This window comes from Camelus ferus, chromosome 2, assembly GCF_009834535.1.
Source record: "Camelus ferus isolate YT-003-E chromosome 2, BCGSAC_Cfer_1.0, whole genome shotgun sequence".
Classification (NCBI taxonomy): domain Eukaryota; kingdom Metazoa; phylum Chordata; class Mammalia; order Artiodactyla; family Camelidae; genus Camelus; species Camelus ferus.
The window spans coordinates 83,836,059-83,862,932 of record NC_045697.1 but is presented as its reverse complement, the minus strand read 5'-3'; the positions used below and the strand labels follow the sequence as shown (position 1 = coordinate 83,862,932).

Genomic DNA, 26,874 nt, shown 5'->3' with positions numbered 1-26,874 from the left:
GAGGGTTTTAGAGCTGGACTCTCCATCCTTTCACTTTTTCCATTTAAGAGAAGAACAGGAAAGAAAGAGCCGGCAGGGATATACTGGAGGCCAAAAGATTAAAGCACATTTACACACAAGATTATAAAATGTGAAAACATTTCTGAGGTAAGTATGATATAATGCCTTGGTAAGAAGTAAACAAAACTTAGTTTTTGGAAAGTCATCTAGTTTTTGTTTTTGTTTTTGTTTTCTTTAAAAAAGCCATATACAGTAAAGTTGAACTCAGAAGAAAATTGAGACTAGCTCTTTCTGGGCTCCTGCACACTACTGGAGAGCAGATAAGCAGACATCTGGAGAGAGCAAAGAAAACCCTCTGATGGTTTTCTGCACGGCCTGAGAGAGATGAAACAAGGCAGTGGAATTTAGAAACCCAAAAAGAAAATGTAAACAGTTCAAAAACTTTTAACATTCTTTACTGTCACCTCAGTTGTCTGAAGACCCTTCTTACTGATCCATCATCCAGTTTCCAAAAGAGTGAAAATAGAAAACAATTAAATTCAAGTGTGTTTAACAGCCTCAATACAGTCATAACTCGACACCAGTTTGTTCCTAGACATTCCTTTTCAGTTCTGCAAGTTTGAATCTGCCAGGACTGGAATGCTTAGGTGTTAGTGGCCGACAATTTCAGTAATTTTAGGCTAGGCCTGCCTTTGAGTAAATCATATCAGTAAAAATAAGGTTAATTTTCCTTCCATTACCTCTGCTTTGTCTAGCAAATAATTGCATCAGCTTTCATTTCTAAAGTATCTCAGGGAATTGATTATAGTCCTTGAACTCTTTGAAAATAAAAGGATGAGTGAAGTAAACTTGGCTGGAGTTTATGCAAACTGCAGACTTTAATACTAGCGTAACTCTTCTTAAAAGCATCTCCTGATCTCAGAGGTTGAAGTTGTAAAACAGAGCAGCAACCAAAGTCATGATCGATGATTGGATTTTTTTTACCCAGAAAAAGCTACCTTATCCTTAGATTTTTATTATCTTTCACTTCTCATTCTGATTCTCCGTTCATTGTCTTAAGAACCTCTTGTTGGCACCTATAGCTTGTTTGCTTCTCTTTTGTCCCCTCAGATTATTTCTTACTATTACCAGTTGAAGAGGTTACACATTTATCACTTTATACCTTTCACACAAGAAATTTTTATTTGAAAAATGTTACTTATGTCAGTATTTGAATATGTATATGTGTATTTCAATCAGACTCCTCGAATGGTTTTAGAATCTACTACGACTTCCCAGCTGTGAAAGATGTGTCATGGTTTCCACATGTGTTTATGAGGAAGAAGCAGCTGAAATATTTATTGTTTTGTTCTGGCAAAGCCTGACTGGCCACCTTGAGAATCTTTTGTGAGACACTGTGTCATGGGATAAAGAAACAGAAGAGGCAGAGTCAGCCTCCTTGCCTAAATAAGTGAACGTTATTACGTATTTCTTCAGAGTTGCATTTTTGAAGAAATATTTTGTATACTGTGCCTCTCAACTTTTTTTTAACCATCAGATTGTATCAGAAGTTCTTGAAAGGTAGATTCCCTGTCTTCTAGGTCATTTTTACAATAACGTGTTACACTAACAAGTTAGCTAATTTAAATACTTTTACTAATAAACACCTTTAGAAACTCAAGCCTGTCTCTAACTCTGCTGTTAAATATCACGCTCTCCTGAGCTGAGTGGTTTTGAGAGAGGAAAGGTGGTTCTGTACAGATCTGATAACAAGTTAGTTATCTCATATCCGATAATGTGTGCAGGCATAGTACTCTGTCCCACACGTGGATTCCTTGTCACAGCCCTATGGGTGGGACACCAGAGCGACACCCATGCTGTAGATCAGAAGAGACCAGAAACAAGACAATCCAGTCCATCTCTGGCTTCCTGGAGGCAAGAGGTGGGGGAGAGGGCAGTGCAGAGGGAGTGACTCTGAATATATTTGTTTTTTATCCTTTCCTTGATTCTTTTGTATATTATACTACCTGGTTTTTTTTTTGTTTGTTTTTTGTTTTTTGTTTTCTGCTCTGAGACCTCACAACTCATTTCTGAAACCTCACTAGTGGATTAGTTCTCATGTTGAACATGTAGGCAAGACAAACAGTAGATCTCTCTCCCTCTCTCTTTTTTTTTCCCTAAGAAAACAGCAGAAAATGGCCTTATGGCCCCACCTCATCGCCACTTTCCTCCCGCTCTGCGTGTCTGACTCCATTAAAGAGCAGTCAGCTTTATTTACGCCTTTTTCTTTAAAGGAAAACTTAGTTGATGTGCCAAACCCGGTAGTTGTCAAGCTTTTCTAGACATGTTATCTTTAAGGAGATTTACAAAAACAAGAAGAATCTTTGTGGTTTTATTCTGAGAGCCAGAAGCGCTGAGAAACAAGGCAGACTTCTACTGCTGAGCATTTTAACTTTCAAGCTGCAGAAGATGTGTTATGGTTTCCACGCATGTTTATGAGGAAGAAGCAGCTGAAATATTTATTGTTTTGTTCTGGCAAAGCCTGACCAGCCACCTTAAGAGTCCTTCGTGAGACATTGTGTCATGGAATAAAGAAACAGAAAAGGCAGAATCAGGCTCCTTGCCTAAATAAGTGAACATCTTCAGACAGTTGCATTTTTGAAGAAACGTTTTGTATACTGCAATGGAACTGTCTAAACAGCATACTGCTGTGCAAACTAGAGCCTTTAAAATCAGACCCAATTCCCTTCTTTATTTACAGTTAATGAACAAACTTAGCGAAATATGTGATACAAATTGTCCAGGACATCTTCAGCATAAGCTTTGTTAAGTATTATTATCATCATTGTATTTTTTCTCTTTCTGTCTCCACACACGTAGGTAAATATACATACACACATATACATTAATATGAGTATATGCTTATAAATTAGATGTGCAGTTAAAATCATTTCTGTTTGGGTATCGCCTTGAATGTCCAGGGAGGCATCCTTACTCCCCTGGTGAACGCTAAGGGTTGAGTTCCTTAACGAGCCCATTAGAAGAGTTTTCCAGTTACAGTTAACACCTAGGACTTCTGAAATACCTGGAAATCCCATGTGCACCTGTCTCTTACTTCACTTGCTTCCTGTAGACACCCCTCTACTTGGTGAATCATGGCGAGACCGGACCAGTCAGATGCAACAGATGCAAAGCCTACATGTGTCCGTTCATGCAGTTCATTGAAGGAGGAAGGAGGTACCAGTGCGGATTCTGCAGCTGCGTGAATGACGGTAAGGAGAGCCAACGTGTGCTCTCAGGGAAATGGAACGTACTGTACTTCTTAGCTCAGGAAAAAATAGACCCATTAAAGCTCTTAGTTACCCCGGAACTTTTCCTAAACACCTTCAATAATAACTCAAAGGAATGATGAGAGAAGGAACAGCCTCCCAGGTTTATCATCTGTAGACAGAAGAGGTAAAATTTCCTTTCGCCTCTGACTGAGGCTTTGTGGAGAGGAATTGGGAAATGAAATGACTTCCCTACTTTGGAGTTTTATGAGAAACATAGCAACTTCCCTGTGGAACTCATGCATTCATATGAGACTCCGGGGGGCTTGGATGTCCTAAACTGAGTGTGCTCTGGTTGGTTTCTTTCAGGGAAATTATAAAGAACTTTCTTTTATGATAAACTTGAGAGATGGTTCCCTTTTTCACCGTTCCTCCCAGTTATTCTTGAATGTGAATTCATCAGTATTCAGGAAAAGCTCAGGTATCACTACGGGCTCTAACATGTATATAGATTTCTTTTCCCGCCAACATGAGTGACAGATTGTCTAACAAAGAAAAAAAATCATCGTAACGAGGGGCTTCCCCGGATTCACTATATTTTCAATTTCATTCCAATATGAATTCACTGATGTTGAAAAGTAACTTCAGGCTTGCCAAAAGCACTTACATTTGTTATATTTATAACATCTATTTTTAGTTCTTTGGTGTCAACCAAAGCTCATTCTCAGGCTGTGAACATCCCCACGTTCATTTACATTTATAGTTTTTCTAGAACTGTGCGATGAGTATGAGAACATGAGTCTTTTCTGTGTTTTCCTCGTCTTCTCATCCTTGTAGACACCCTTCCCTGCAGGTCCCCGATCTGAGGAGTGTATAGCACTCTGCCCAGGAGCCACGTCTCCTGTGGCTGCTCCCCGATGGCCTGTGAGCTCAGGCACAGCTTTGTGCCCATGTCGTCACGTTCATGGCCTCTGGGCTCCCTGTATGTTCATCCTCTGGTGGGAGAGTGATACTGTCCCCTTGTTTACCTGCCCCCTGATCACAGTCCATGGCTTTGCCCAGCTCCCAGTGCCAGAGACTTGACACAGTGAGGCTTTCTCACGAAGACCTCCAGTCAGGTCTTGGAAGTGCCTTGCTGTGGAGCGGATTCATTGGTTTCAGCCTCATCTCGAAGACTGGGTTACGGTCCTCGTGGGAGGTCTCTCTCCTTACTCCACCTGGGGGGTCTACTCGGTACAAATTGGGTTTAGTGGTGAGACCAGATTCTGCTGCTTCTCCACCCTTACTTCTCTTTCTGAGGAAGATCTTATTCCATCTCTCATCCTGGATGGACTCTGCCACTGAATCTGGCTGTCACACAGTCGTGGGACCTGGATCTCAGGGACCCCATGACAGTGCACTTCCCTCTTATTTAGTTTGGGGGAAAATGTTACAAGAAGGCAGAGGGCTCTCCCTGAAGTATTTTGATAAGTGCTTCCACCAAGGTCACTAGATCTCAGTGTCTTCACTCAAGCCCTCAGCTCTCCAGCAAGGTGATCAGAAATTTATCCAGGACCTATCCACTTGGAGCATCTAGGATCTTTAATTTGGTGTGACTCTCTGGCCTCACACCCAAAGTGTCAACTCAGAGCCTTAAAAGGCCCTGCCACTTCCCGGTAGAGGAAAAGCGCTCAGAGTTCTTATATTTCTGGACAATAAATTCCCCTCCCTTGGGCATCCACTCCTAGGAAGCTTCCATGTTCATTTTTTGATAGGGTTATTCATAGTAGACTCCAATATTTGTTCCTACAAGGAAGCCAGACTCCCTTAGATTTATTTACATTGACAGCTACATTCTTCATTTAGGTTTAAAGAAGACAGGACTTTGTTAGGGTTCGAGAAAACCCAGCAGGTGTGGTCACATGGTTCCACTCTATTTCCCTTCCAAGTGTCCAGAGGTTGCACAGTGGGAAGTGTGTGAGGCCAGAAGACACACAGGAAGATGAGTGTCGTGTGGCAGTGCATAATTTATGGGGGGACTTGAATTCTGGCTTATAAAACATGACACATGATATTAAATGCTAACAAATATAAAACTCATTAATTTTAAGTGGAAAAATGTTCACATATTACATGCAGATGTGTGAATGAAAATAAATTACAGAAACGACGTAGAAATGACCACCTATACATCCTAGAACCAGCATATCCATCTCATCTGAATGTCACAAAATAGCAGTTTAAGACCCTCATAACTTTCTTTGCTCAGCTGAGACTTTCAGTTTCCCACTGCTGTAATCTTCCCAAGACAGTGAGTTTTCCAAATCAGAGATCCACACATACATATGAATCTTAAAAAGGTTTAAAAAGAAATGGCCACAATGTGGTAAGAAAATAGAAAAAAATCAAGCTTAGTGATTTTTTTAAGTCCAAACTGAGAAAACGGTCCTGTTATAATCCATGCTAGTTCAAAACTAAAAAGAAAGAATACTGAGCTATTGGTTTTAAAACAAAAGTCATTGCTTCTGTGGTTTTACAAATTTTCTATGAAATGCTGAAAAGCAGAGCATTGCTGGTTATTCTAAACACGTCTGTTGTCAGTGGTTTAATCGCCAGCCCTATTAATCTCAGGGCAACAGGAGTTCGTTTGCGCGGAGATGCCAGGCCATATTTGTCCAAGTGTTCAGCGTGTGACTCATAAGTGTTCCTGTGCTGTTGGATGACTTCCAGGACTTTGCCAGAACTAACCTTCTTAGACATTTGAATCGAATTAAGAGTTCCTCAGCTGAGATCTTAGTGGTGTAGTCTTTCCCTAATACAGTAATCTTCTCCACTCTGAAGCCCAGACATTAAAGATTACCATGCGAACTCCCCACGGCTGAAGACATCTCTTAATTAAAGGATAATAAATATTTTAGTTAACAGTACAGTCCAAATAACCAATGTATGTTTGCTGATGCAGTGAAAATTTAAATAGAAAAGCCGGGATTCCTTTTAAAAGAGGTAATTAAATAGGGACAATTAAATTTTGGTTGCGACAACTGAAAAACACCAGTACTTTTATCCCCTGTTTCTCTGTCCAAATAATTGACGGTCTTTGTCATCAAGAACTTGTAGAAGGATCGAATGGGTATTTTAGAAAACCCTCATTCTTTCCGAGCATGCTTTTTAATGGTGGGTATTTAGAGTATACTGCAGTCTAGCTGTAAAATATTTTTTTCTTGTGCTAACTCCTTTCTTCCCATGATAAATTTTGAGAACTTACTAAATTGTCTGTGTTATAAAAACAAAAGATTTCCTTTCCTATTTTGTTTTCATTAGTTCCACCATTCTATTTCCAACATCTGGACCACATTGGAAGAAGACTGGACCACTATGAGAAGCCAGAGCTATCTCTAGGATCTTATGAATATGTTGCTACTTTGGATTACTGCAGAGTAAGTGTTCCCAGGGCTTCAAGTGTTTACACATGGATGTCAAATACTAGTGAATAACTTTCATATGTAATGAACTGACTCTTGATTCACAAACAGCTTTTTGGTGGTGCCACGGGGATGGAGCAATGCCTAAGACACAGACCAAGCCTTCTAGGCTGTTAACATAATTAAATAACCAGCCCATCCACTGCAGTGATCCTTTTTAAAAACTAAAAAGAGGTGGCAGAAATAGAAAACAATAATTTAATTCTATGTCCCTGTCAGATAGAATATGCTAGGTCCTCAATACAACAGTTCCATGTAAAACCTCTGCCTGATTTGTTTTGTCAATCATCTCAGAAAAATTTCCCTTCCAAGGCAAAAGCTCAACCAGTATGGTCATCAGACTGTTGATGTGTTTCTTCTGTATCACCCTTCTCCGCTCCAGTTGTCACTGCACTGCTTGAAGGCTCTCAGAATCTCCCTTAGTCTGTTTCAGCAACAGATCCTGGGATCCTGGCCTCTGGTTTCCTCACTTTAAAATGTAACCATGAGACCCCCCCCCCCATAATCTAAAAAATTAAATTAAAAAATTTACGTTTCCTTATCAGAGCAGCAGTAGCTGTTGGACCCCAAACTACCATTTCAGCTGTGTCTTCAGTTGTACAAAACTCTTACCCACATACTCTGAACTCATCACTCCCCTGCTCAACTACATGCTTTGATTTAAGATATTCTTTTGACCCGACTACCTTCCCATCCTCCTGATACGTCTGTACGGACCCCACCCAGCAAACCCCGACTTCTTCTCTAATACCTGGCTGAAATTTTAGTTAATGTGAATGTGTGTGTGTGTGTGTGAGCATGCAATGCAACCCTCTCTGACTTCATCAAGGTTGTTATTTACTAGTTCTTCTGATTTTTTTTTCCCCATAGGATTAGGTTCATATATCTGTTTTAGCAGTTCTCCCCATAGAACTTAAATCCTTTGATATTTTCCCTCTGCATGGATTCTGGTCTCTTTGGAGACAAGAATCTTGTCGCAGCTGTCTTTACGGCATCTACCACAGCGTCTGCCATGGGGTGGGCAGTTGATCAGTGCATGTGGTTGGCTGGATGGGTGAATGGGTGAATGAGTGAATGAATTTGCAGGTGTGTTGCTATTCCCAGGACTGGCTGTTTCCCTTCTCCAATGTCATAGTGACAGTGTTAGTGACATCATGATGGGTACCTTGCAGGGCTTTGAAAATCTTCAATGATTTGAAATATCTTATTGGGTAATCACTTCAGATTTCAGCTTGTATATGAAGGACCAGGTATAGACTTGAAGAAACAAAGTCATTGTGACTTACTTCCCTTTCCAAAAATGAGTTCCTCCTAAGGCCCAGTTCTCAGAAAACACCCTCTGACTCACAGATTTCTGTCATAGATGTTTGCTAGGGGACCAGTCCATGTTGCACTGAATGTAAGTTGCAAAGAACATTTTTCCTAACTAGAAGTTTTTCAACTGAGTGGATTTTAAAATGTTTTTCAATTAACATAACTTTTGCAATTGTTCTAGTGTTTTGCATATATTTTTCACTGTATTCCCTAGAACTACTTAGTAAAGGAAAGTTAATCTGTTATTAGTCTTAAATGTAATATTTGAACATATTTTGGGAAACATAAGAACTTTTTTGGTGCAAGTGCTTTATCTCAGGCAAAAAACATGTTCTAAAGTACCAAATACTTTTGGACAGTTTATTTTTTCTCCACTGCTATTGACAGAAGGAGAATGATTAGGCAGAACGTAAACATTTGAAGTTAATTAAATGTAATAAGGCCGTTGTATCTAGTGATGGAAAATTTATTCACTGATCTTTGCAACTGTAGTGTAAATCTAACTATGAGTTTCCAGTGCTCTGCCAAAAAGGCTATATTATCTTGATTTTATGCTTTTTGGGGGGGGGGGTAGAAACTTAGGCAGGGAGTCAAATCTATTTCTGGGAACAAAAGTCTCAGTATCTTCAAACTGTTATCTGGAAATATTCCAGATGTCTAGTTGATGGGAAATCTCACCCAGCAGGCAAGGGACCAGATAAAAACCGTACATTTTGAAGAGTTTTTCCTAAGCTCAATCTTCCTTTTATTATTCCAAGTAGAGTTCATAATAAAAAATGCTGTGACTATCTTCAAGCTTAATTATATATTAAAATAGAGTATAAATGAATTGCCTTAGGGATTTGGACGATGAAAAAGAGCTTATTTAACTTGTATGTGTATTTTTTAACACTGCACAAACTCAGAGGAGAATTACAAAGTCACATTTTCCCTATTCATTTTATTTTATCTGAATACCAATTTCAGATAATAAAGTTAGCCTTCATTGAACACTCACTGGGTGTGATGCTCTGTGCTAAGTGCTTTCTATGTATTGTGTCATTTAGTTCCCACACTGAACTCGTGTGGTGAGTACCACCATTAAGTGGGGAAACTGAGGCTTAGAGAACTTAAGTACCAGCCTCAGGCCATACATACCGGAAGTGGTGGAGCCAGGCTGAAAGCCATGTGTGTAAGAACAGAACCCCTCTTCTCTATCGGTACACTCTTCATAGGTAGGCATGTATTTACAGAATCACCATGGAGTTCCCCCCCGAGGAAAAAATAAAAACCCAGCTCTATCTCATAATTGAACGTTTTTCACTTTAGAAGTTTACAGAACATATCTACATACAAAGTGTACCTGAAATGTAAAATCTCATTCCAAACTGGCCTTTTATTTTCCTAAGTAAAAACGTAGTTTCTCCATTTAATTTTAATTCACACAGCATGTCCAAGGCACTTTGGCGATGTGTGTGAGTGATACCAAATTAGCAAGAAGGTGAACCTGATCTCAGAGTCCTTCCCATGTGTAGACCTGATAAGAAAAGTATGTAATTATGATATAAACCCAAATAGGATAAATGCTGTGAGAGGGGAGGAATCAGAGTGCTGTAAGAAAACAGAGGAGCAATAATTTCTGATTTGGAGGATGGGGAAGGCTTCAAAGAGTGAGAGACACTTAAGCTGGTTAAACCAGCAGCTGAGGATGGACATGTGGAAATGGAAGGAGAGCTAGATGTTAGCAGAAGCAGTTTCTCAGAGGTATTCGCACTCACTGCGATTTCTTCAGTGGCTCGGTGGGCTTCATAGATGAGTGATGGGCACCCAGTATAGGGACTAAGATAAGTGGAGGGTGTGTCCCCCCTTCCCCCCAAACACATTCAAATTCAAATATTTTTAAAAAGCACTATGCCAAACAAAGTATTTTTTTCTGCCCAAATTCTTGGCCCAGGCCCACCAGATTGTGACTTCTGGGTAGGAAATGTTTTGAAAATGGCAAACACTTTAATTAGTTGGAGGAATGTGTATTAGGGGATAATGGGAAGTGAAGCTGGGAAATTGTTTGGAGAAATAGACCATCGCTTTAATTTCCACTGGGTTTGACATCGTAGCTTTGATCTCTTAGGTTTTTATACATTTTGCTAAATGAGTATTATGGGGAACGTCAAGTGCCAGGCCATGGAAGAATCTGTTAATTTAGTAGGGCATGAGGACAATTAAAGTTTGCAGAGAGGGAGTTGTTTCCATGCATCCATCCATCCACCTACACATTCATTCACTCGGCCAGCATTATTGAGCACTCCATTGTGCTAAGCTCTGTGCTTGGCTCTGGGGACTCAGTAAACTTCCTGTCCTCAGAGGCAGTAGCATTGTGATCTGTATTGTGTCTTGGTCAGCCATCTGTATAATGAGAGGAAGGAGAATGGAGGCGGGGAGATATTAGAAGTTAATGTAGTTCAAGCAAGAGAAAATGAGGGTAGGAAAGCAATAACTCAGAAAATTAAAAAGTGAATCACTAAAAAAAAAAAAAGTGAATTACCAAATGATCCAGTAATTCCACTTCTGGGTATATACCCAAAATAACTGAAAAGAGAGTCTCAAAGAGAGATTTGCACACCCATGTTCATAATAGCATTAGACATAATAGCCAAAAGATGAAAGCAGTCCAAATATCCATATATGGATGAATGAATAAACAAAATGTGGTGTATACATCCCATGCAATATTATTCAGCCTTAAAGGAAGGAAATTCTGGCACATGCTGTAACATCAATGAACATTCGGGACATTATGCCAAGTGAAATAAGCCAATCACATAAAAGACAAATACTGTATGATTTTACTTATTTGAAGTACCTAGAGTAGTCCAGTTCACAGAGACAGAAAGTAGAAATGTAGAATGGTGGTTGCCAGGGGCTGGAGAGAAGCAGGGCTGGTAAGTGATTGTTTAATGTGTACAAAAGTTTCAATTTTGCATGATAGAAAGAGTTCTAGAAATGGATGGTGGTGATGGTTGCACAGTGTGAATGTACTCCACACCAATGAACTGTACATTTAAAATTGGTTAAGATGGTAAATTATGTGTATTTTACACAGTTAAAATTAATTTTAGGGAGAGGGTAACAGCTCAGTGGTAGAGCACAGGCTTGCAAGCACGGGGTCCTGGGTTCAATCCCCAGCACCTCCATTAAAAAGAAGATTTTTTTAAGGAAAAAAATGGGTGTCTAAATTTGGGTACTGGAACTAGAAGGAGCTGTAAAGGGCTTCATAGTGAACCGGGTGTGGGTAGTGAGGGAGATGGACAATTCCACAGAGAAAGTGAGATTTCAAGCCTACGTTATTTTAGAGGATCATGTTTTCTGTAGGTTCCTTTTAGAAAAGACCAGCATAGTGGGAGAAATGTTGTCTTAACTTCTATGATTTTGAGTGTAAGGTGCTGGCAGGACTTTATGGGGAGATGTGCTATAGCTAATTACAACGCTGGTCGGAGGCTCTGAAAAGGGACCATGAGGGGAGAGAATTTGAGTCGCCGCCTGTGTGGAGGTGCTGGTTACAAACGAGCAAGTGAGATTCTGTGACGGAGCACAGGGTGAGAAAAGGGAAGAGGGTGCCCTTTGGAGAAAGATAAGAAAATGAAAAACAGAAACAGTGGTCAGAGAAGTGGGAAAGGGGATGACACCACGGTGCCTCGGCGGCTGAAAAATTGAAAGCCGTCTGCCATGCCTACAGCTGCAGAGATAAAAGAGATTGAGGATGAGAGCCAGATTTTATTTCAAATCACTGTCATTTGCAACCAAAAGCAGTTTTAGTAAGATGTCACAGTAACCAGGTTTTTACAGAGTTCATACTTGTTAAGCTTGGCTGGACAAAGGAAGCTGGATTAAATGGGTAGAGTCATCAAGGCAGCCAGTGACCAAGCCATTAGAGATGTCTGGGCACAGGATGACAAACTTCCGGGTGGTTAAGAGTAGAGATGGGGTAAAATGTGTGAAAGAAGCATTTTGAAAGAATAAATCAATAGGATTTGGTGATTGAAAGAAAAGGAAGAGTCAGTTTCATCTTTTCAAGCCTTTGAGTCGATGTGTGGTGATGTCATTGATAGCGCAGGGATATTGGAAGAGAACGTCCGTCATTTAGAGGAGTGGTGAATTAGTTTTGCATACATAGAAAACAAGTTAAGGTGAAGCATTCCAAAGAAACGTGTAGGTTGGAGATGTGGGAAATGGTGGGGAGCTGGTGGTGCTGAATTCAGGGGAGAATGAAAGAATGGTAAGGCACGTTTGGCTTGGTCGCAGAGAGGTTTTGGTTTAATTAATGGAAACTGTTGCTGTTTTCATTCTAAATAAATCAACATAAATCTGTGTTATTTAATTTGGTTTAATTAATGGAAACTATTGCTATTTTCATTCTAAGTAAATCAGCGTAAGTCTGTGTTATGAATTAGTCTAGGTGGGATTCAGGAATGATTTGCAGTAAAAATCACAGCTGACATAGACAGCGGTAGAGTTCTTTTTTTTTTTTTTTTTTTTTGTTAGTCTGATTTTGGATGTGGCAAAAGCAATGAAGTTTTCAGGTGGATAATTTTCAAGTCCTGCCATTTTTCTTCTTCTTTTTTTAAATGAAGGATGTTCATTAGAAGACTGTTACATCTAACCCTGTAGGGGATAGAGGATGAATTAGTAAGATAATTTGGGGATATTATCATCTAATTTTATAATTGTGACATTTAAAATACAATTTTAGAACCGTTTTGTCATTTATCATAAAGTTAAAAATTAAGTTAACCTTAATTCTTTATTCTCTAGTGTGAGTTTCTCAAGTTGTTTGCCTGTGGTTCTGTTTTCTAAATATTTTGTGAGATCCAACTGAAGAATTGCTTCCTAAAAGCTGTTTGAACACAAGCCAGTAAAGGGACCCACAGTCACAACACATTTATGTAGCAGCTGCTTTATGTTATAGTGATTGCTTTAAACAGATAGAAGGCCCAATATTCAATTTTGTTGCCATAAAAATGTAAGAAATAGGTATATATTTAATAATACAGTACAGTTTTTTAAGTATACAGTTATATGTTACTATATAATTTCATATCTTTAAGGCGCTTATGAAGGAAAAGGGTTGAAAATGATGATATCAGATTAATTTTTACTACAGTTTCAAAACCAGATGCTAATTATAGTTTCGCACTATTTGCGGGCACAGTTTTCCAGTTTATGACTTTTTTGCTATGAGGCCGTGTTACAAGCAAGGCCGCCACAAGCCTGTACTCAGCTTTGGACAATTGTGGTAATGAGGTCTTCCAGGTGCTGCGGAAGTGAACCTTCCCTGCTCAATAGCATAATCCTGAGTTCATAGTGGGACTCAGGTCAGACCCTAGAAAATAAGCAATTTTTCTGTTTTTTATAGCATCAGAGACTATGTTCCAGAAAATGATTTAATTACACAGATGTTAGGTCACAAAATATTAAATGAGCCATCTGATTCCGTTCAAGAGTTTCTGGATGTTTTAATTGGATTATGAAATGTATACACTTTATAATTATATGTATATGATTTGTTTGCTTTCCTGTAGAAGAATAAACCTCCCAACCCACCAGCCTTTATCTTCATGATTGATGTTTCATACAGTAACATCAAGAACGGACTTGTGAAGCTCATATGCGAGGAACTGAAGACCATGCTGGAGAAACTTCCAAAGTAAGAGAACTCACATTCTTTTTGTAATTATACACTATTGCTGAATTAGTTTGTTGGCCTGAAAATAAGTGCTGAGTGGCCCATTGATAGCTTTTGCTATTGGGAACACTGGATAATTATTTATAAATTAAACAGCATCAAACAGTCCTTAAAAAGTCAGAGTGACCTTTTGTACAAAGCAGAAGAAACAAACTGATAAGACATAATGCTATGGTAAACAACATTTAAAAGACATTGTAAATTATAAGGAAAACCCCAAGAGTGTGATTGGAAAGACCTTAGAAGTCTGTTAATTCACTTTGCAAAAGCGTTGATTTTCCCGTGGAAGCTGGTAGTTGCTGGGTGTGGCAGAGAGTTGTAAGGAATGCCAGGAAACTGAACTGCTGTCTTATGGCAGGCGCCGTGGCTTTTTAGCCACATTTCCTTTTACCCTTAGGATGAACTGTCTAACCCCTCTGCAGCTTCACTGCCTCTATGTCCTGTAACAAGGGCACAAGGTACATCACTTGTCTTGCCACTGCAGCAGGCAGTGCATGAAAGGAAAGGTTGAAAGGTCTTTTAGCAAACAAGATTGTGTTTCATAGTGTACAATATAGAGTGTCTAGTACGGAGACTTGGGAGCAAGAGGAAAGCCTTCCTTGATGAGAGGAAGACATGCTTCAGAAAATAAAAGAGGCTTGGAAGGATTGTCTGAAACCTAGTGTCTGCCCCAGTTTAAACTCTTCCACCCCTCCTTAGCTCCTGAATGTGAGCAACCTCTGTCCTGGAAAGGGGTGCTTTGAGAGGTGAGTTGTCTGTAGCTCCTAGGTCGCCCCCAGACCTCAGGTGCCCACTCCTCTGTATTTGTTCCACATATGTCTGGTGTTTTGGTGCGTGTGAGGCTCAGATGAGTGAACTCTGGACCTCCCAGGAATCATTTTGTTTGTATTCATGAAGCTGAAGTCATAATATTCTCAAGGATGATTTGGAAAAGCAGTGGGGATGTTTAAAAAACATTGAAGTGATTTCAAACTGAATGCTCCAAAGAAGAACGAGCTGGGAGCAAGTTGAAGAGGAGGCATAAGAAAGGCATCTGACGCTGCTAACTGACTGTGGTTCCTCTTACTTCATTCTCAGGGACACTTGAGAAGTATGGGCTTTCTGCTGAAAATGACTTTTTTTTTAATTGAGTTATAGTCAGCTTACGATGTTGTGTCAATTTCCAGTGTAGAGCACAATTTTTCAGTTATATATATATACATACATACATATATTCATTGTCAGATTCTTTTTCACTGTGAGCTACCACAAGATCTTATATGTATTTCCCTGTGCTGTACAGTATAATCTTGTTTATCTATTCTACATATGCCTGTCAGTATCTACAAAGTTTGAACTCCCAGTCTGTCCCTTCCCACCCCTCTCCCCGCTGGCAACCACAAGTTTGTATTCTATGTCTATGAGCCTATTTCTGTTTTGTATTTATGTTCACTTGTCTCTCTCTCTTTCTTTCTTTCTTTCTTTCTTTCTTTCTTTCTTTCTTTCTTTCTTTCTTTCTTTCTTTCTTTCTTTCTTTCTTTCTTTCTTTCCTTTTTTTAAGATTCCACATATGAGCAATCTCATGTGGTATTTTTCTTTCTCTTTCTAGCTTACTTCACTTAGAATGACATTCTCCAGGGACATCCATGCTGCTGCAGTGGCATTATGTTCTCATTTTATGGCTGAATAGTATTCCATTGTATAAATATACCACATCTTCTTTATCCAGTCATCTGTCGATGGACATTTAGGCTGTTTCCATGTCTTGGCTATTGTAAATAGTGCTGCTATGAACACTGGGGTGCAGGTGTCTTTTTGAAGTAGGGTTCCTTCTGGATATATGCCCAGGAGTGGGATTCCTGGGTCATATGGTAAGTCTATTCCTACTCTTTTGAGGAATCTCCATACTGTTTTCCACAGTGGCTGCACCAAACTACATTCCCACCAGCAGTGTAGGAGGGTTCCCTTTTCTCCACAGCCTCTCCAGCATTTGTCATTTGTGGACTTTTGAATGATGGCCATTCTGACTGGTGTGAGGTGATACCTCATTGTAGTTTTCATTTGCATTTCTCTGATAATTAGTGATATTGAGCATTTTTTCATGTGCCTATTGATCATTTGTATTTCTTCCTTGGAGAATTGCTTGTTTAGGTCTTCTGCCCATGTTTGGATTGGGTTGTTTGTTTTTTTTCTTATTAAGTCGTATGAGCTGCTTATATATTCTGGAGATCAAGCCTTTGTCAGTTTCATCTTTTGCAAAAATTTTCTCCCATTCTGTAGGTTGTTGTTTTGTTTTGCTTATGGTTTCCTTTGCTGTGCAGAAGCTTGTAAATTTAATTAGGTCCCATTTGTTTATGCTTGCTTTTACTTCTATTGCTTGGGTAGACTGCCCTAGGAGAACATTTTTAAGATGTATGTCAGACAATGTTTTGCCTATGTTTTATTCTAGGAGGTTTATTGAATCTTGTCTTATGTTTAAGTCTTTGAACCATTTTGAGTTTATTTTGGGGTATAGTGTAAGGGAGTGTTCTAGCTTCACTGATGTACATGCTGCTGTCCAGTTTTCCCAACACCATTTGCTGAAGAGACTGTCTTTATTCCATTGTAAGTTCTTGCCTCCTTTGTTGAAGATTAGTTAACTTCTCACTGGGCTGCTTTAATTCTAAATCTGAATTTTGAACTGGAGCAGTATGAAAGAAAACTACTGTGATTTCTGGAAATGGGCTCTCCCTCTCTTTCCTGTCTCCCAAACTGGTTCAAATTAGTTTTTTGTAACCGATTTTCACAGTCAGTTCACTAACCGCAAGTCCCTTTTCAACACACTGGTGATAATGAAGCTTGTAACCTATTGGTATAAGTTCTGAAATCACACTGTTAGGTGTCATCATAACTTTTATATTGCATTGGAGCAGACATGTGACTTCAGCAAAAGACAGGAAACCAAAGGATACTGCTGGCTGTTCCTTGCCACTTGTTAAATCTCTCTCTTAAAAGTTTTTATTCCAGCTAAAACACCTTCTCTTGTTTGATCTTTTAAAACAAATCTTGTTTTTCATTTTCTCCCCTGAAATTTATTTTGGGCTCTGTGTATATAACTTTTTATTTTTGATGGTAAGATTGCCTTCAGTTTGATTTACCTCTTTGAACTACAGTAGGCAATATGCCAAATAGCCTATTTTTAATGCACAGTATAAGTCTTGATTAGTGTCTAAGCTGTGTTCATCTCTTAGCTAATCTTTTGAAAAGAGAAAGCTAATTCCTTACTATTTAACTTTGAATTTACATCTTTAATATTGCCAGGTTGCCAGACTTTTCTGTCTGACTTCTCTGGAACAGGAGGGAAAAAGATTTGAAGTGTTTCACTTGTTAAACTTTTTTTTTTTTTCTGGCTGGTTTTTTTTTTTTTTAATTCTTATTTTATTTGAGGGGGAGGTAATTAGGTTTATTTATTTATTTTTGAATGGGATACTGAGGATTGAACCCAGGACCTTTTGCATGCGAGGCATGCACTGTGCCATTGAGCTATACCCCCCCACCGGCTGTTTGTTTTTAAGGCTGCTGTAGCTAAAATGTTCAAAAAGCTTGATTTTGGAATATTCTGGTTCTTCTAGTTAATAATATCTTCAGTGTTGCTGTGTCAGATTCATTCTATTACAGGGGCAAGTGTTGAGGGAAGCAGTCATTGAAAAACAAACAAAACACATTGTTCTTTATGATGTCCCTTATATAATTTTACAAACTTTGTACGGAATTAACATGAAGGAGGACTGATTCCATCGTCTTCTGGATATGATTTAACAAGACAGCTTTGCTGTTGAAAAAGAAAATTGGGGGATGGTTCTTTCTTTGTCAAATTAAAAAAAATTGTTCCCATGAAAACATTACTAATATTTTGTAATAATGTGAGATATCCTGATTAGATGTTTTTTTAAAAGTGTTACTTAAATTTCAAGTGAACCCAGTGAATCCCAGGATACTTATTTCCCATCACTGAAAATATCCAAATCCAGTGGGAAATAGCAATCCAAATTCTTCTCTGTAATTTTTCTTTTGTGTCTTTTGCCTTAGTTGACTCCAGATTAACTATTAAAAGAGAATAAATGCCCTTCATGATTTGCCAGACATTTTTCACCTTATGTAATAAAGCTTTACTGGGAACAGGAGCTTAACCAGTGGTGTGCTGGTAGACTGGCTCTCAAATAAACAAAGCCTCGATTTGTAGCATCTGCTCATTCCAATTGTGGAAATACTTCCAGCCAGCTGATTTTAAACTGTCAAGTCAACATCACTCAACTGGAGTTGGGAAGAGATGCAGACAACCAGTTTATCAATTTGGGCTCTAACTTCCCATCCCAAACACAGTGTTTCACCATCTTAATAATCTTCCTCAACAAGTCTTCCACCTCCCCACATTGTCCTAGACCTTCTGGGAGCAGAAAGCATAAGCTTTGAATGCTGCCCTTATGGTCTATAATCAAGGATTCATGAATGTTAACTAAAAGGCACTAAATACCACGAGCCAAGTGAGAAGGAGTTATAGGACTTCAGGAAGAGGAAATAACTTCTGGTTGGTAGCATCGGGGGAAGTTTCACAGAAGAAGGATTTTTGCTTGGTCTTGAAGAGTAAAATTCTAATAAATGGGGAGGGGAAAGGGAAAATGTGGATATGGTATAGTCATTGGTTGCATGAAGTCAGTTTAGGATGTGGAGGGTGTCTGTGTGTGTGTAAGTCTGTGTATGTGTCGTTACAAACGATAAGGATTCCCACTTCTAAAAATTTTGCAAGAATCCAAAATATAAACGTTTATAAAGTGCTTTGGGAAGGGATTATGAGGATCTATTTAAAATGCCCACGCGTTTATCAAGGCTCCAGTGAAGAGCCGGTACCTCCAGTTAGCGAAGTAAGTAGAGAAGAAATAAAACGGTTGAAAGCCAGTGGTTTGTCAGCCTGCACCCTGCTGAAACATCAAAGAAACTGGGAAGTCTGTGGTGGGATCAGCAATTTGAACTCTGGGTCCTTCCATTTTCCTTTCTCTTGTACTCCGATAACTCTTTAGGCCATGTGCAAAGTGTAGAAACTGAGCAAACAAACTAGGGTCTTTTTCAAAAGAGTTGTCCCGTAAGCAAAATAAGTTTTACCGACATCTAAGGGTCAAAGAAAATGGCATGTGTCTCTGGGGGCTTTCACGTAACCACTGAGCACTGTTACATCCACTCTGGAAACTTATTAAGAGCATCAGTCGTGTTGAGGTGTGCGGAGGGAGGAAGGGTGGGGAGAAAGAGAGAGAAAAAACACTAGAATCCAGACCATTCAATTCGGAATATACTTAGTATAGACTTGAACAGGGATATTCATGCTTTTATACTCCTTTCAGGAAGATTAAGGCCTTGTTCTTAGAACTCCTCCCCCAAAATTTACTTTGGGGGCTTTTAATGCTTTTATTGTGTAGCCGTGACCATCATATATGTGATTTATTTTACGTATTTACGCTGTATGTTTGTATGAGGTACAGCTTTCAAAGTCTAGCCCGTTTTCTAACTATAGTCCCTAGAACGTGTAAGGAGAGAAGCACACAGGAGGAGCAAGTCCCTTCTTGATAAAAATAGCTGTCCTGTTTGTCACCTGAATGTGCTTTTCTCTTGCTCCAGATGTGCCATTTGTTACTCTGACCTTCTGATGACTTCTGAGAGAGCTTTGTTTATAAAGAATGTCATAAGCCTAGGTTGTGTATGAAAAAAAAAAGCTCCTTGTAGTTGCCATGGCTTGAGAATAAATATATTAAAAAAAATGAGCAGATGATTTCATAATAGCTACTGGATTTTTTACCTAGAGTGTTGAGAACACTTTTCTCGATCCATTTAGTTCTGTAACCTCTCCCACCCCTGTCACTGTGCGCAGTATTGTTTACCCCTGGTAAACAATAATTAAGCCCAAAAACCTTTGAACATGTCTTCCAGATATTTTACAGAAGGTGTACTTACTGAATTTCTCATAGTAACTTCTCTCTCATAAATTTATCAGAGAACCTCAAACACTTTTTTTGTTTTTGTTTTTCCCCTCCCAGGGAAGATCAGGAAGAGATGTCTGCAATTCGAGTGGGCTTTATCACATACAACAAAGTTCTCCATTTCTTTAATGTAAAGAGTAATTTGGCCCAGCCTCAGATGATGGTGGTGACCGACGTTGGAGAGGTCTTTGTTCCTTTGTTGGATGGTTTCCTTGTCAACTATCAAGAATCCCAGTCTGTGATTCACAAGTAAATATAAGTACTTTATAATTTAGTTACAAATCAGGTGTCTATTTTTGATGTTTTGATTCAATCGCACGCATTTTATCATTAACGACAGGGTTTTTACACACAGATGATAAAACTCTACTCTTTATGTTAGTTCTGTCTCTTTTAAATGTAGACCTGTATCTAAAAGTGGGAATTACTTTTTTAGGACTCACACTCAACCCCAGCAGCCCCTTCTTTTTGCTGGAAAGGCGACACAAGGGAATTATTTCCTGCATGTGCATGAGATTATTCAGGGATGATACAGCCCCTGTTCCAAGAATTTATAGTCTGAGGGATCAGAAATGTAGTAAATAGGAAAAAACATCCATAAAGTGTGTGATTTTGTAAATGCCTCAACCAAATCATACATTTGGGGGCCAAACCATGCCAGGGTATCATTCCTGGAGGAATGACCTGTGAAATTCACCCACAGGTGTTCAGTGAAATAGACACCATCTGTATTTAGGCTTGACATGTTACTTATTTCTTCCTTGATGTTTATTACAATGTGCAAAATATTTAAAGCCTTTTGCTCATTCATTTCTTGCAGTTTATTGGACCAGATTCCAGAGATGTTTGCAGACTCAAATGAAAATGAGACTGTCTTTGCTCCTGTCATCCAGGCTGGCATGGAAGCGCTAAAGGTGAGAGGTAGACACTTCTAGTTGCTAGTAATTACATGTTGAAAACAGACACACAGACACACATACACACACACATACACAGAGAGAAAATTTCATCTGTGAAAGAAAAAACAGCCTTCATTAAAACCTGTAGGTTGCTGGAGGCTATTCCAAACTTCCCTGCAGATCTCAGGAGGAAGTGGCCCAAACCACGGATCGCTCCCAGCGTTTACATTCCAGAACTATTAGCATCTGAGCCACTGATTTTGTCAGGGTTTCCAGTTTAACTCCTCCCTTTGGCTTTTCTATGAACTTTATGTGATCTTTTTAAAAATTGTTTTAACAATATCTGAACTACCAGAGATGAAGAGAAAAATCCCCATCTCTCTTCTTCCTTGGCATTTTCAGACACGCAAAGGGCAGGGTCGTGACAGCGACAGAAGTGAATGGGGGCCGACTGCCAGAAGCAGACGCAAGGGTGGCTGGGTGTCTGGTTGGGAAGCTGAGCCCCAGGGACTCTGGCCATTTTCATAGGAATAAAGACAGGAATCTGAGGAAGGAAAACGATCGAAAAGTGCTTATTCTTAATCATTACTACCTTAGCACAAGAGTCAAACCACGTTGGCCTAGACAGCTAGCTCGTAACGGTGATTTTTAAATGTTAATATTAAAGTTACATTTAAATTAATTTCTAAAATGAAATGGCTGGCAGTAATGACCACTAGGAGCAATAATACCACAGAACTGAGTTTATGAGATACTTCCACATAAATTTTGCCTCTGAACATTGTCATCTGGTTGTAGTACAGTGATTCGTGCCTGGGTTTTTTGATCTTCAGAATATTCACTCATTGAATCAAAGACTTGTAGATGTCCCTCAAAAAGGCTCAAAACGTGTTAATGTCACGTGAAATTAAAGATGAATTTTATGTCGGAAGGCAATTTGGAGATGTTAGCTTTCATCCTGTGAAAGCCAGCAGCAATCATTGTTTCGGCTACAGAAAGACGTGGGAATTCCTATTTTATTCCACATGACTAACAACAAATATCTTCTGTTTCAATTTGAAACGGTTTTGCAATTGTTGTTTTCTCTTCCAATAAGGGGTCTAGAACTCCGTATGTAAATTTCCCGATATAAGTTATACATGACACCGCAAGTCTTTCCACGCCAAGTTAGTACCGGGAGTAAAATTATATTCACGTGCTTGTGCCTGAGAGGACAGATGAGTGGATGTTTTTCAGCCGGTATGTCATCAGTTAAGACAGGAGAGTGGAAGGAAGAGCCCAGGCAAGGCTTCCAGGGGCTCTGAGTCCAGATCCCAGCTCAGCCCCACGTATCATTTCTAAAAGGGAGCAGTACTGTCTTATCCCAATGGGTTCCACAGGGGCTCTCGAGGCTGCTTAGGAGGCTTCACAGAAAAACATAAAGCAAATTCGTGTGCATGCATTCCACGTGTCTAAGGTGTGATACCGCAGTGGAAACGTAACTGAAACCCACTGTGTTCGTAATAAGAGTAACGTTCTTCGAGGTGACTGTACCACAGCGACTGCGGCTGTCAGTGTTCTTAGCTGCCTGTCATCTGCCAGAGGCCAGTCCATTTCAGCCAATCTATTTTCATGTCTTTTGCATGTTGTTTTTGGTTAAATTTGCAATTTTAGTGTTAGAGTAACATATGCTTTTACAGTGAGGTTTAAGAATGAAAAGAAACTAATATCTAAACATAGCTAATCAGAATAACTTTACGAATATCGAAATTAATAAGTAGCATTATTCTTACAAAGTAGGACGAACTCCCTTTATAGAAGGTAAAGAATTGTCCTTATGTAAGGATAAGGAAGTACCTTTTTAAAAGAACGCTGTGGGACATAAAGTCAGTGGCAGTTACTGCCGGGTGTCTGCTGGCGGACTGTTCTCCCAGCGCCAGTCTTCATACAGACCCCACGGCTGCAGAAGGAGCAGGGAGGCGGGGGCTCCCCCACATGTTGAAGGGCAGGTGCTTTTTAAAAAAGCAGATTTCTGGCCTCACTCCCAGAGATCCTGACTCAGCAGCTCCCCAATTTGTCCTGCTAATTATCCATATCTGGGAACCACCAGCATAAAGAATTGTTGTTCACTCTGCAGCCTCCAAGAGTATCCTCACACCAGGTTAACTCACCAGAAAATGGCATACCTGACCCGTACATGTCCTATGTTCCACTTGCGCTAAGAATGCTTTCAGTTACCCTTGATTTAACGTCTTACCCTAAGCTTTTACTTAATGGTTAAATTAAGGAAGAACACTATGGAGAAAGTTTCTTTCTTGTGCAGAACATTAAGTGGAGACATTATTGCATGATTCAGTTTCTCACATGTAGAAAGATTCGCTAACTGGTTTCCTAGAGTCAGTTGCTACACTCATTCTAACTCATGATGTTTCTTTGAGCCTTAGCTACCAAGAAAGAGATAACTTCTTCTACTTAGAGTAGATTTTCTAATATAATTACTTCTCTCCCCGACCTTCTTACTGATACCTAGTTCTTTACAGTTGCCTTACCGATTCTATGGTATATTGCCTTTAATTGTCTATTTCCTCAAAGCTTTTTTTTAAATAAATAAATTGTTGCTATAAATAACAAATTAATGAAGAAGTTTCTCCTGCATCTTCCAGGAAGATTCTGGGTGATTAAAATTCATTGCAGAAACTGCTGCTGTTCAATTGATGCTTGTCTCTGCAATTTACACTTTCTGCCTCTTAGGAACTTTATCAGGTTTGGATGAAGAAGGAAAAGTTTTCAAATAGGCTAAAAGTGTGTGTGTGTGTGTGTGTGTGTGTACATGTCTGATGTGTGCATGATAGTTTAGTTACCTCTGACAGGCATATTATATCATCCTCTTTTCAGGTCCCATGTGGCCAAAACTCAGTCAGATTTAAAATTGTGTCACTTGTATACAAGGGTACCCACATTCATGCCTGAAGTTATTAGGCTGAGAGCTACCACTTTTGAGAAAATGCAGGGTAGTATCTAAATACTGAGGAGACCACATCATTCATTCACTTGTTCTCTTAATCTACAAAGATTGACTAAATGCCTATGTTTTATAATGTAAGGACTGCTGTCCCTGCTTCTAAGTTGCTTACAGTGTGGCAGAAAGGATGTAACTCTGTAATACAAGGTATGATGTTTGTTGCTAGTATGTCCAAAAAAGGGGGTGGGGAGGAGAGCAAAGAGTAACTCTGGAAAGTCCAGGATGGCGGCAGTTCAGCCGAGTAGCTCAGGGTACTCTGTACACGAGGCCAGAGGTGAGAGTCTCATCCTCGGTGGATGGGGAGGAGAAACTGGAAGAACATCAAAGTGCAATGTTTCTTATTTGTGTCCAAGTGAAGGCATTTTAGAACTGGACTCCCCCATTTGAATGATAGCTTTACTTTCTGTCAGATAGATGCCAAGTCAAATCTCTATATAATTAGTTGTAATAAAGTTTTCAAGCAAAGACAGTAGACAAAACCTAACACAAAACATATGCTAATTTGTCATAAAGATAAAGAGGGACTGCTTGGAAAGTTCTTATGCATGCTTTCTCAGAAGTTCTTGAACCGTCCATCCAAAGACTTTGATGCACAATTTTCTGTTCTACATGATTCCATGTCCACAGCATCTTGTGCTCTCAGTGTCTTTTTTTCCCATGGTCTTTCAAAATCTGCATCTCTTTCCAAATCTGAATGTCATAACTCAACTATATGTGAATTTCTGACATTGTCTTTTCACCCAGCCTCCAAACAGTTTTCTGAGTTGTCCCTTACTTCCTCTGTAAAACTTGATTAATAGAATTTAGCAAAAAGTCGGAGGGAAATGGCCCTTTGTAGTTGGCTTCAAGTAGATCATTAGTTGGGGGGAATGTTATCTTTCAGTTGTCTTAATATGTGCGTGAATTTGGTTTCAAGGTGATGCCTCACAACATTCCTTCCACAAAGATTGATGGCACACCTGTAGAGTGTAAGGCATTAGACCTGGGGCGGCGTGGAGAAACACATTGCAGAAAAGTCAGAGTCCTTCCTTTTCATGGAGCCTCTGATCCAAGAAGACAGTAGAATAAAGTTGTAACCCAGGGTCATTAATTCTAGAAGAGTCCTATCTGCCAAGTAGAGTGGGGCCATGGAAGGAGAGGCAGCCGGCTCTGCTGAGGGTGATAATAACACATCTCTCAGGGGGAAGGACTTGGAGCTGAATTTGGAACAACGCGTTCCCCATGCCGGCGTTTTTCAACCTGTTTTCCATCCCAATAAGAATGACATGTGTCTTTCATCTAACCCTAGATGATACACTCAGGTGGGCACAATCAGATTTTGGTAAAACCATACGAATTTTGTAGGGCTAGAAAGCATGTAATGCCATAGGTGCTCTTTCTTTTATTGTTACTTATAAAAGATTTTAAGAGGATGTGATTCATGAAATTATAAATGTGAAATTTGAATAGCCTTTATATAAGGAAAAAAAGATAAATATGGCTACTTTTTTTTTCAATATTGAACTTTATTTTAATGGGCCTATTTTTTTCCTTTAGGGTTTTACTCCATAGGTAATATTAACCAGGCAATCATGTATGTTTAATTATAATTAAACCGTATACTGGGTCACTGAATTCTCCCAACAATATTTTATGTCGTTACTGTTTTTCCTGTGTTATGTAACTAGGTAACTGGGGGTGAGAGAAGGTAAATAATTTGCCCGGTGTCACTCAGCTAATACAGCGGCTGGGGTTCTGGACCCTGCAGATGGGGACCAGGGCTCGTGCTCATAACTCCTGTGGCATAAAATCACAGTATTTCCATGAGTAGAGACTATCTAGATGGAGAGAGGAACTTTCGATCGTGAATTCCTTAGGGGAGTTGGGTAGGCGAGGCAAGAAAAGTCAGGGAGAAGATAGACTTTAAAAAAAAGTTTTATACCTTCTCCTACTTGAATTAAAACAAACAAAAAGTACTTTTACAATAGTCAAAGTGCTAGAAAAGAAAAAAAAGAATTTCAAAAAATTTAACACATTATTATCAACATTACTGTACCTTGTGCTTGGATTTGCGTTGGAACTACTGTCTTATTGGGGAAAGCGCGGACAGTGTCTTTCTCCTGTGCAGTGTTACATCCAGGGTGGGTCCCGGCTTCACTCCGCCTTGCCTTGCTTCTTACTAGTGCTGCATCTGTCCGTCATTTCAGTGGGAGACTCACGCAGCCCACTCCTGGCCACACAGCAAAGACAAGACAGGGCACAGGTTATATCCCCTTCCCAGTGTGTCAGCAGAGACCCCGCCACTGGGCCCCACTCCACAAAGCATGTCAGAATGTCACCCAGTGAGACACATCAGGGCAGAGCGACCCTTGAATTCTCTTCCTTGGCTTTTTAAGGAAGTTACTCACAAACCCAAGTACCTTATTATTAGCAAACAGCTTCACAACACATCCTGCAGCTGCTGCAGGCACACCAGTGTCGGCCACTGACCCAGTCTTTGCAAACAGCAGCTCCAGGCCGAGGAAGGGGAGAGGTGGGTTCCAGGCAGAGGGAACACGTGGTAAAAACAAGAAGCTTGTGTGGTGGAAACTTCCAGTGCGGAGGATGGCAGGGGCGAGGAAACGTTGGATGTTAGACTGGCAAGAAATTCAGACTGAACTTCAAAGGGCCTTGAAAATGTTTTCTACAGGCTGTGTGACCTGGGGCAGATTGGACGAGCCTCAGTGTTTCCTATCCTTAACTTACAGGCCATAATACCCCCTTCACCAGGCTGTGACTGTTAAGTAAGAAACGTGTTAGAGGCCCGGCACGGAGATGCACACAGTGAATGTTGGTAGCAACTCATCTCACTGGTTCCCAGCCTTCCAGCTCCCACGCAGATAAAGGAATGTGGACTTTGTCCTGTGACGGGAAGCCATCAGGAGTCTTAAGGAGAAAAGCCCTGTATGTGATCAGAACAGAGGCCTTTCTTTCAAAGACCGTGCTCTGGCAGCCATGTGCCCGGGGGCGGGAGGGCGGTTGGAGGAAGGCAAGACTGGGGGAGGGGAGCGATAGAATATATTGAATCACCTAATTTCAGTCAATTTTGCTTGGGAGGTTACTTCCTAGCTCCTTAAATAAGATTTCAAATATTTTTTAATGCTGATTTGACTCTTGGAGCCTTCTTGGTCTTTCTGTTGCTTCCCAGGGACTACAGGTGTACAGTGTAATCTTGATCCCACATTTTTTTCCTTTTGTCACCTTGCCCGATAGCTGGTTCCCTGTGT

General features: G+C 39.9%; 1 protein-coding gene and 1 long non-coding RNA gene across 3 annotated transcripts in view; one reads left to right on the top strand and one right to left on the bottom strand.

Moving 5' to 3' along the window:
* SEC24D (SEC24 homolog D, COPII coat complex component) overlaps nucleotides 1-26,874 on the top strand; it is a 95,443-nt gene that overhangs the window by 53,992 nt on the left and 14,577 nt on the right. For both annotated transcript variants that reach the window (XM_032462503.1, XM_032462499.1), the window contains exons 9-13: nucleotides 3,113-3,251; nucleotides 6,549-6,664; nucleotides 13,579-13,703; nucleotides 19,787-19,978; nucleotides 20,550-20,643. In XM_032462503.1, the coding sequence (XP_032318394.1) occupies nucleotides 3,113-3,251; nucleotides 6,549-6,664; nucleotides 13,579-13,703; nucleotides 19,787-19,978; nucleotides 20,550-20,643 (666 nt within the window). The remainder of the gene's footprint in view (nucleotides 1-3,112; nucleotides 3,252-6,548; nucleotides 6,665-13,578; nucleotides 13,704-19,786; nucleotides 19,979-20,549; nucleotides 20,644-26,874) is intronic.
* LOC116658206 lies at nucleotides 12,516-25,833 on the bottom strand. Its single transcript, XR_004313428.1, has 2 exons — nucleotides 25,665-25,833; nucleotides 12,516-12,661 (listed from the first exon to the last, which is right to left on the bottom strand). It is a non-coding gene; the product is annotated as an uncharacterized LOC116658206 (long non-coding RNA).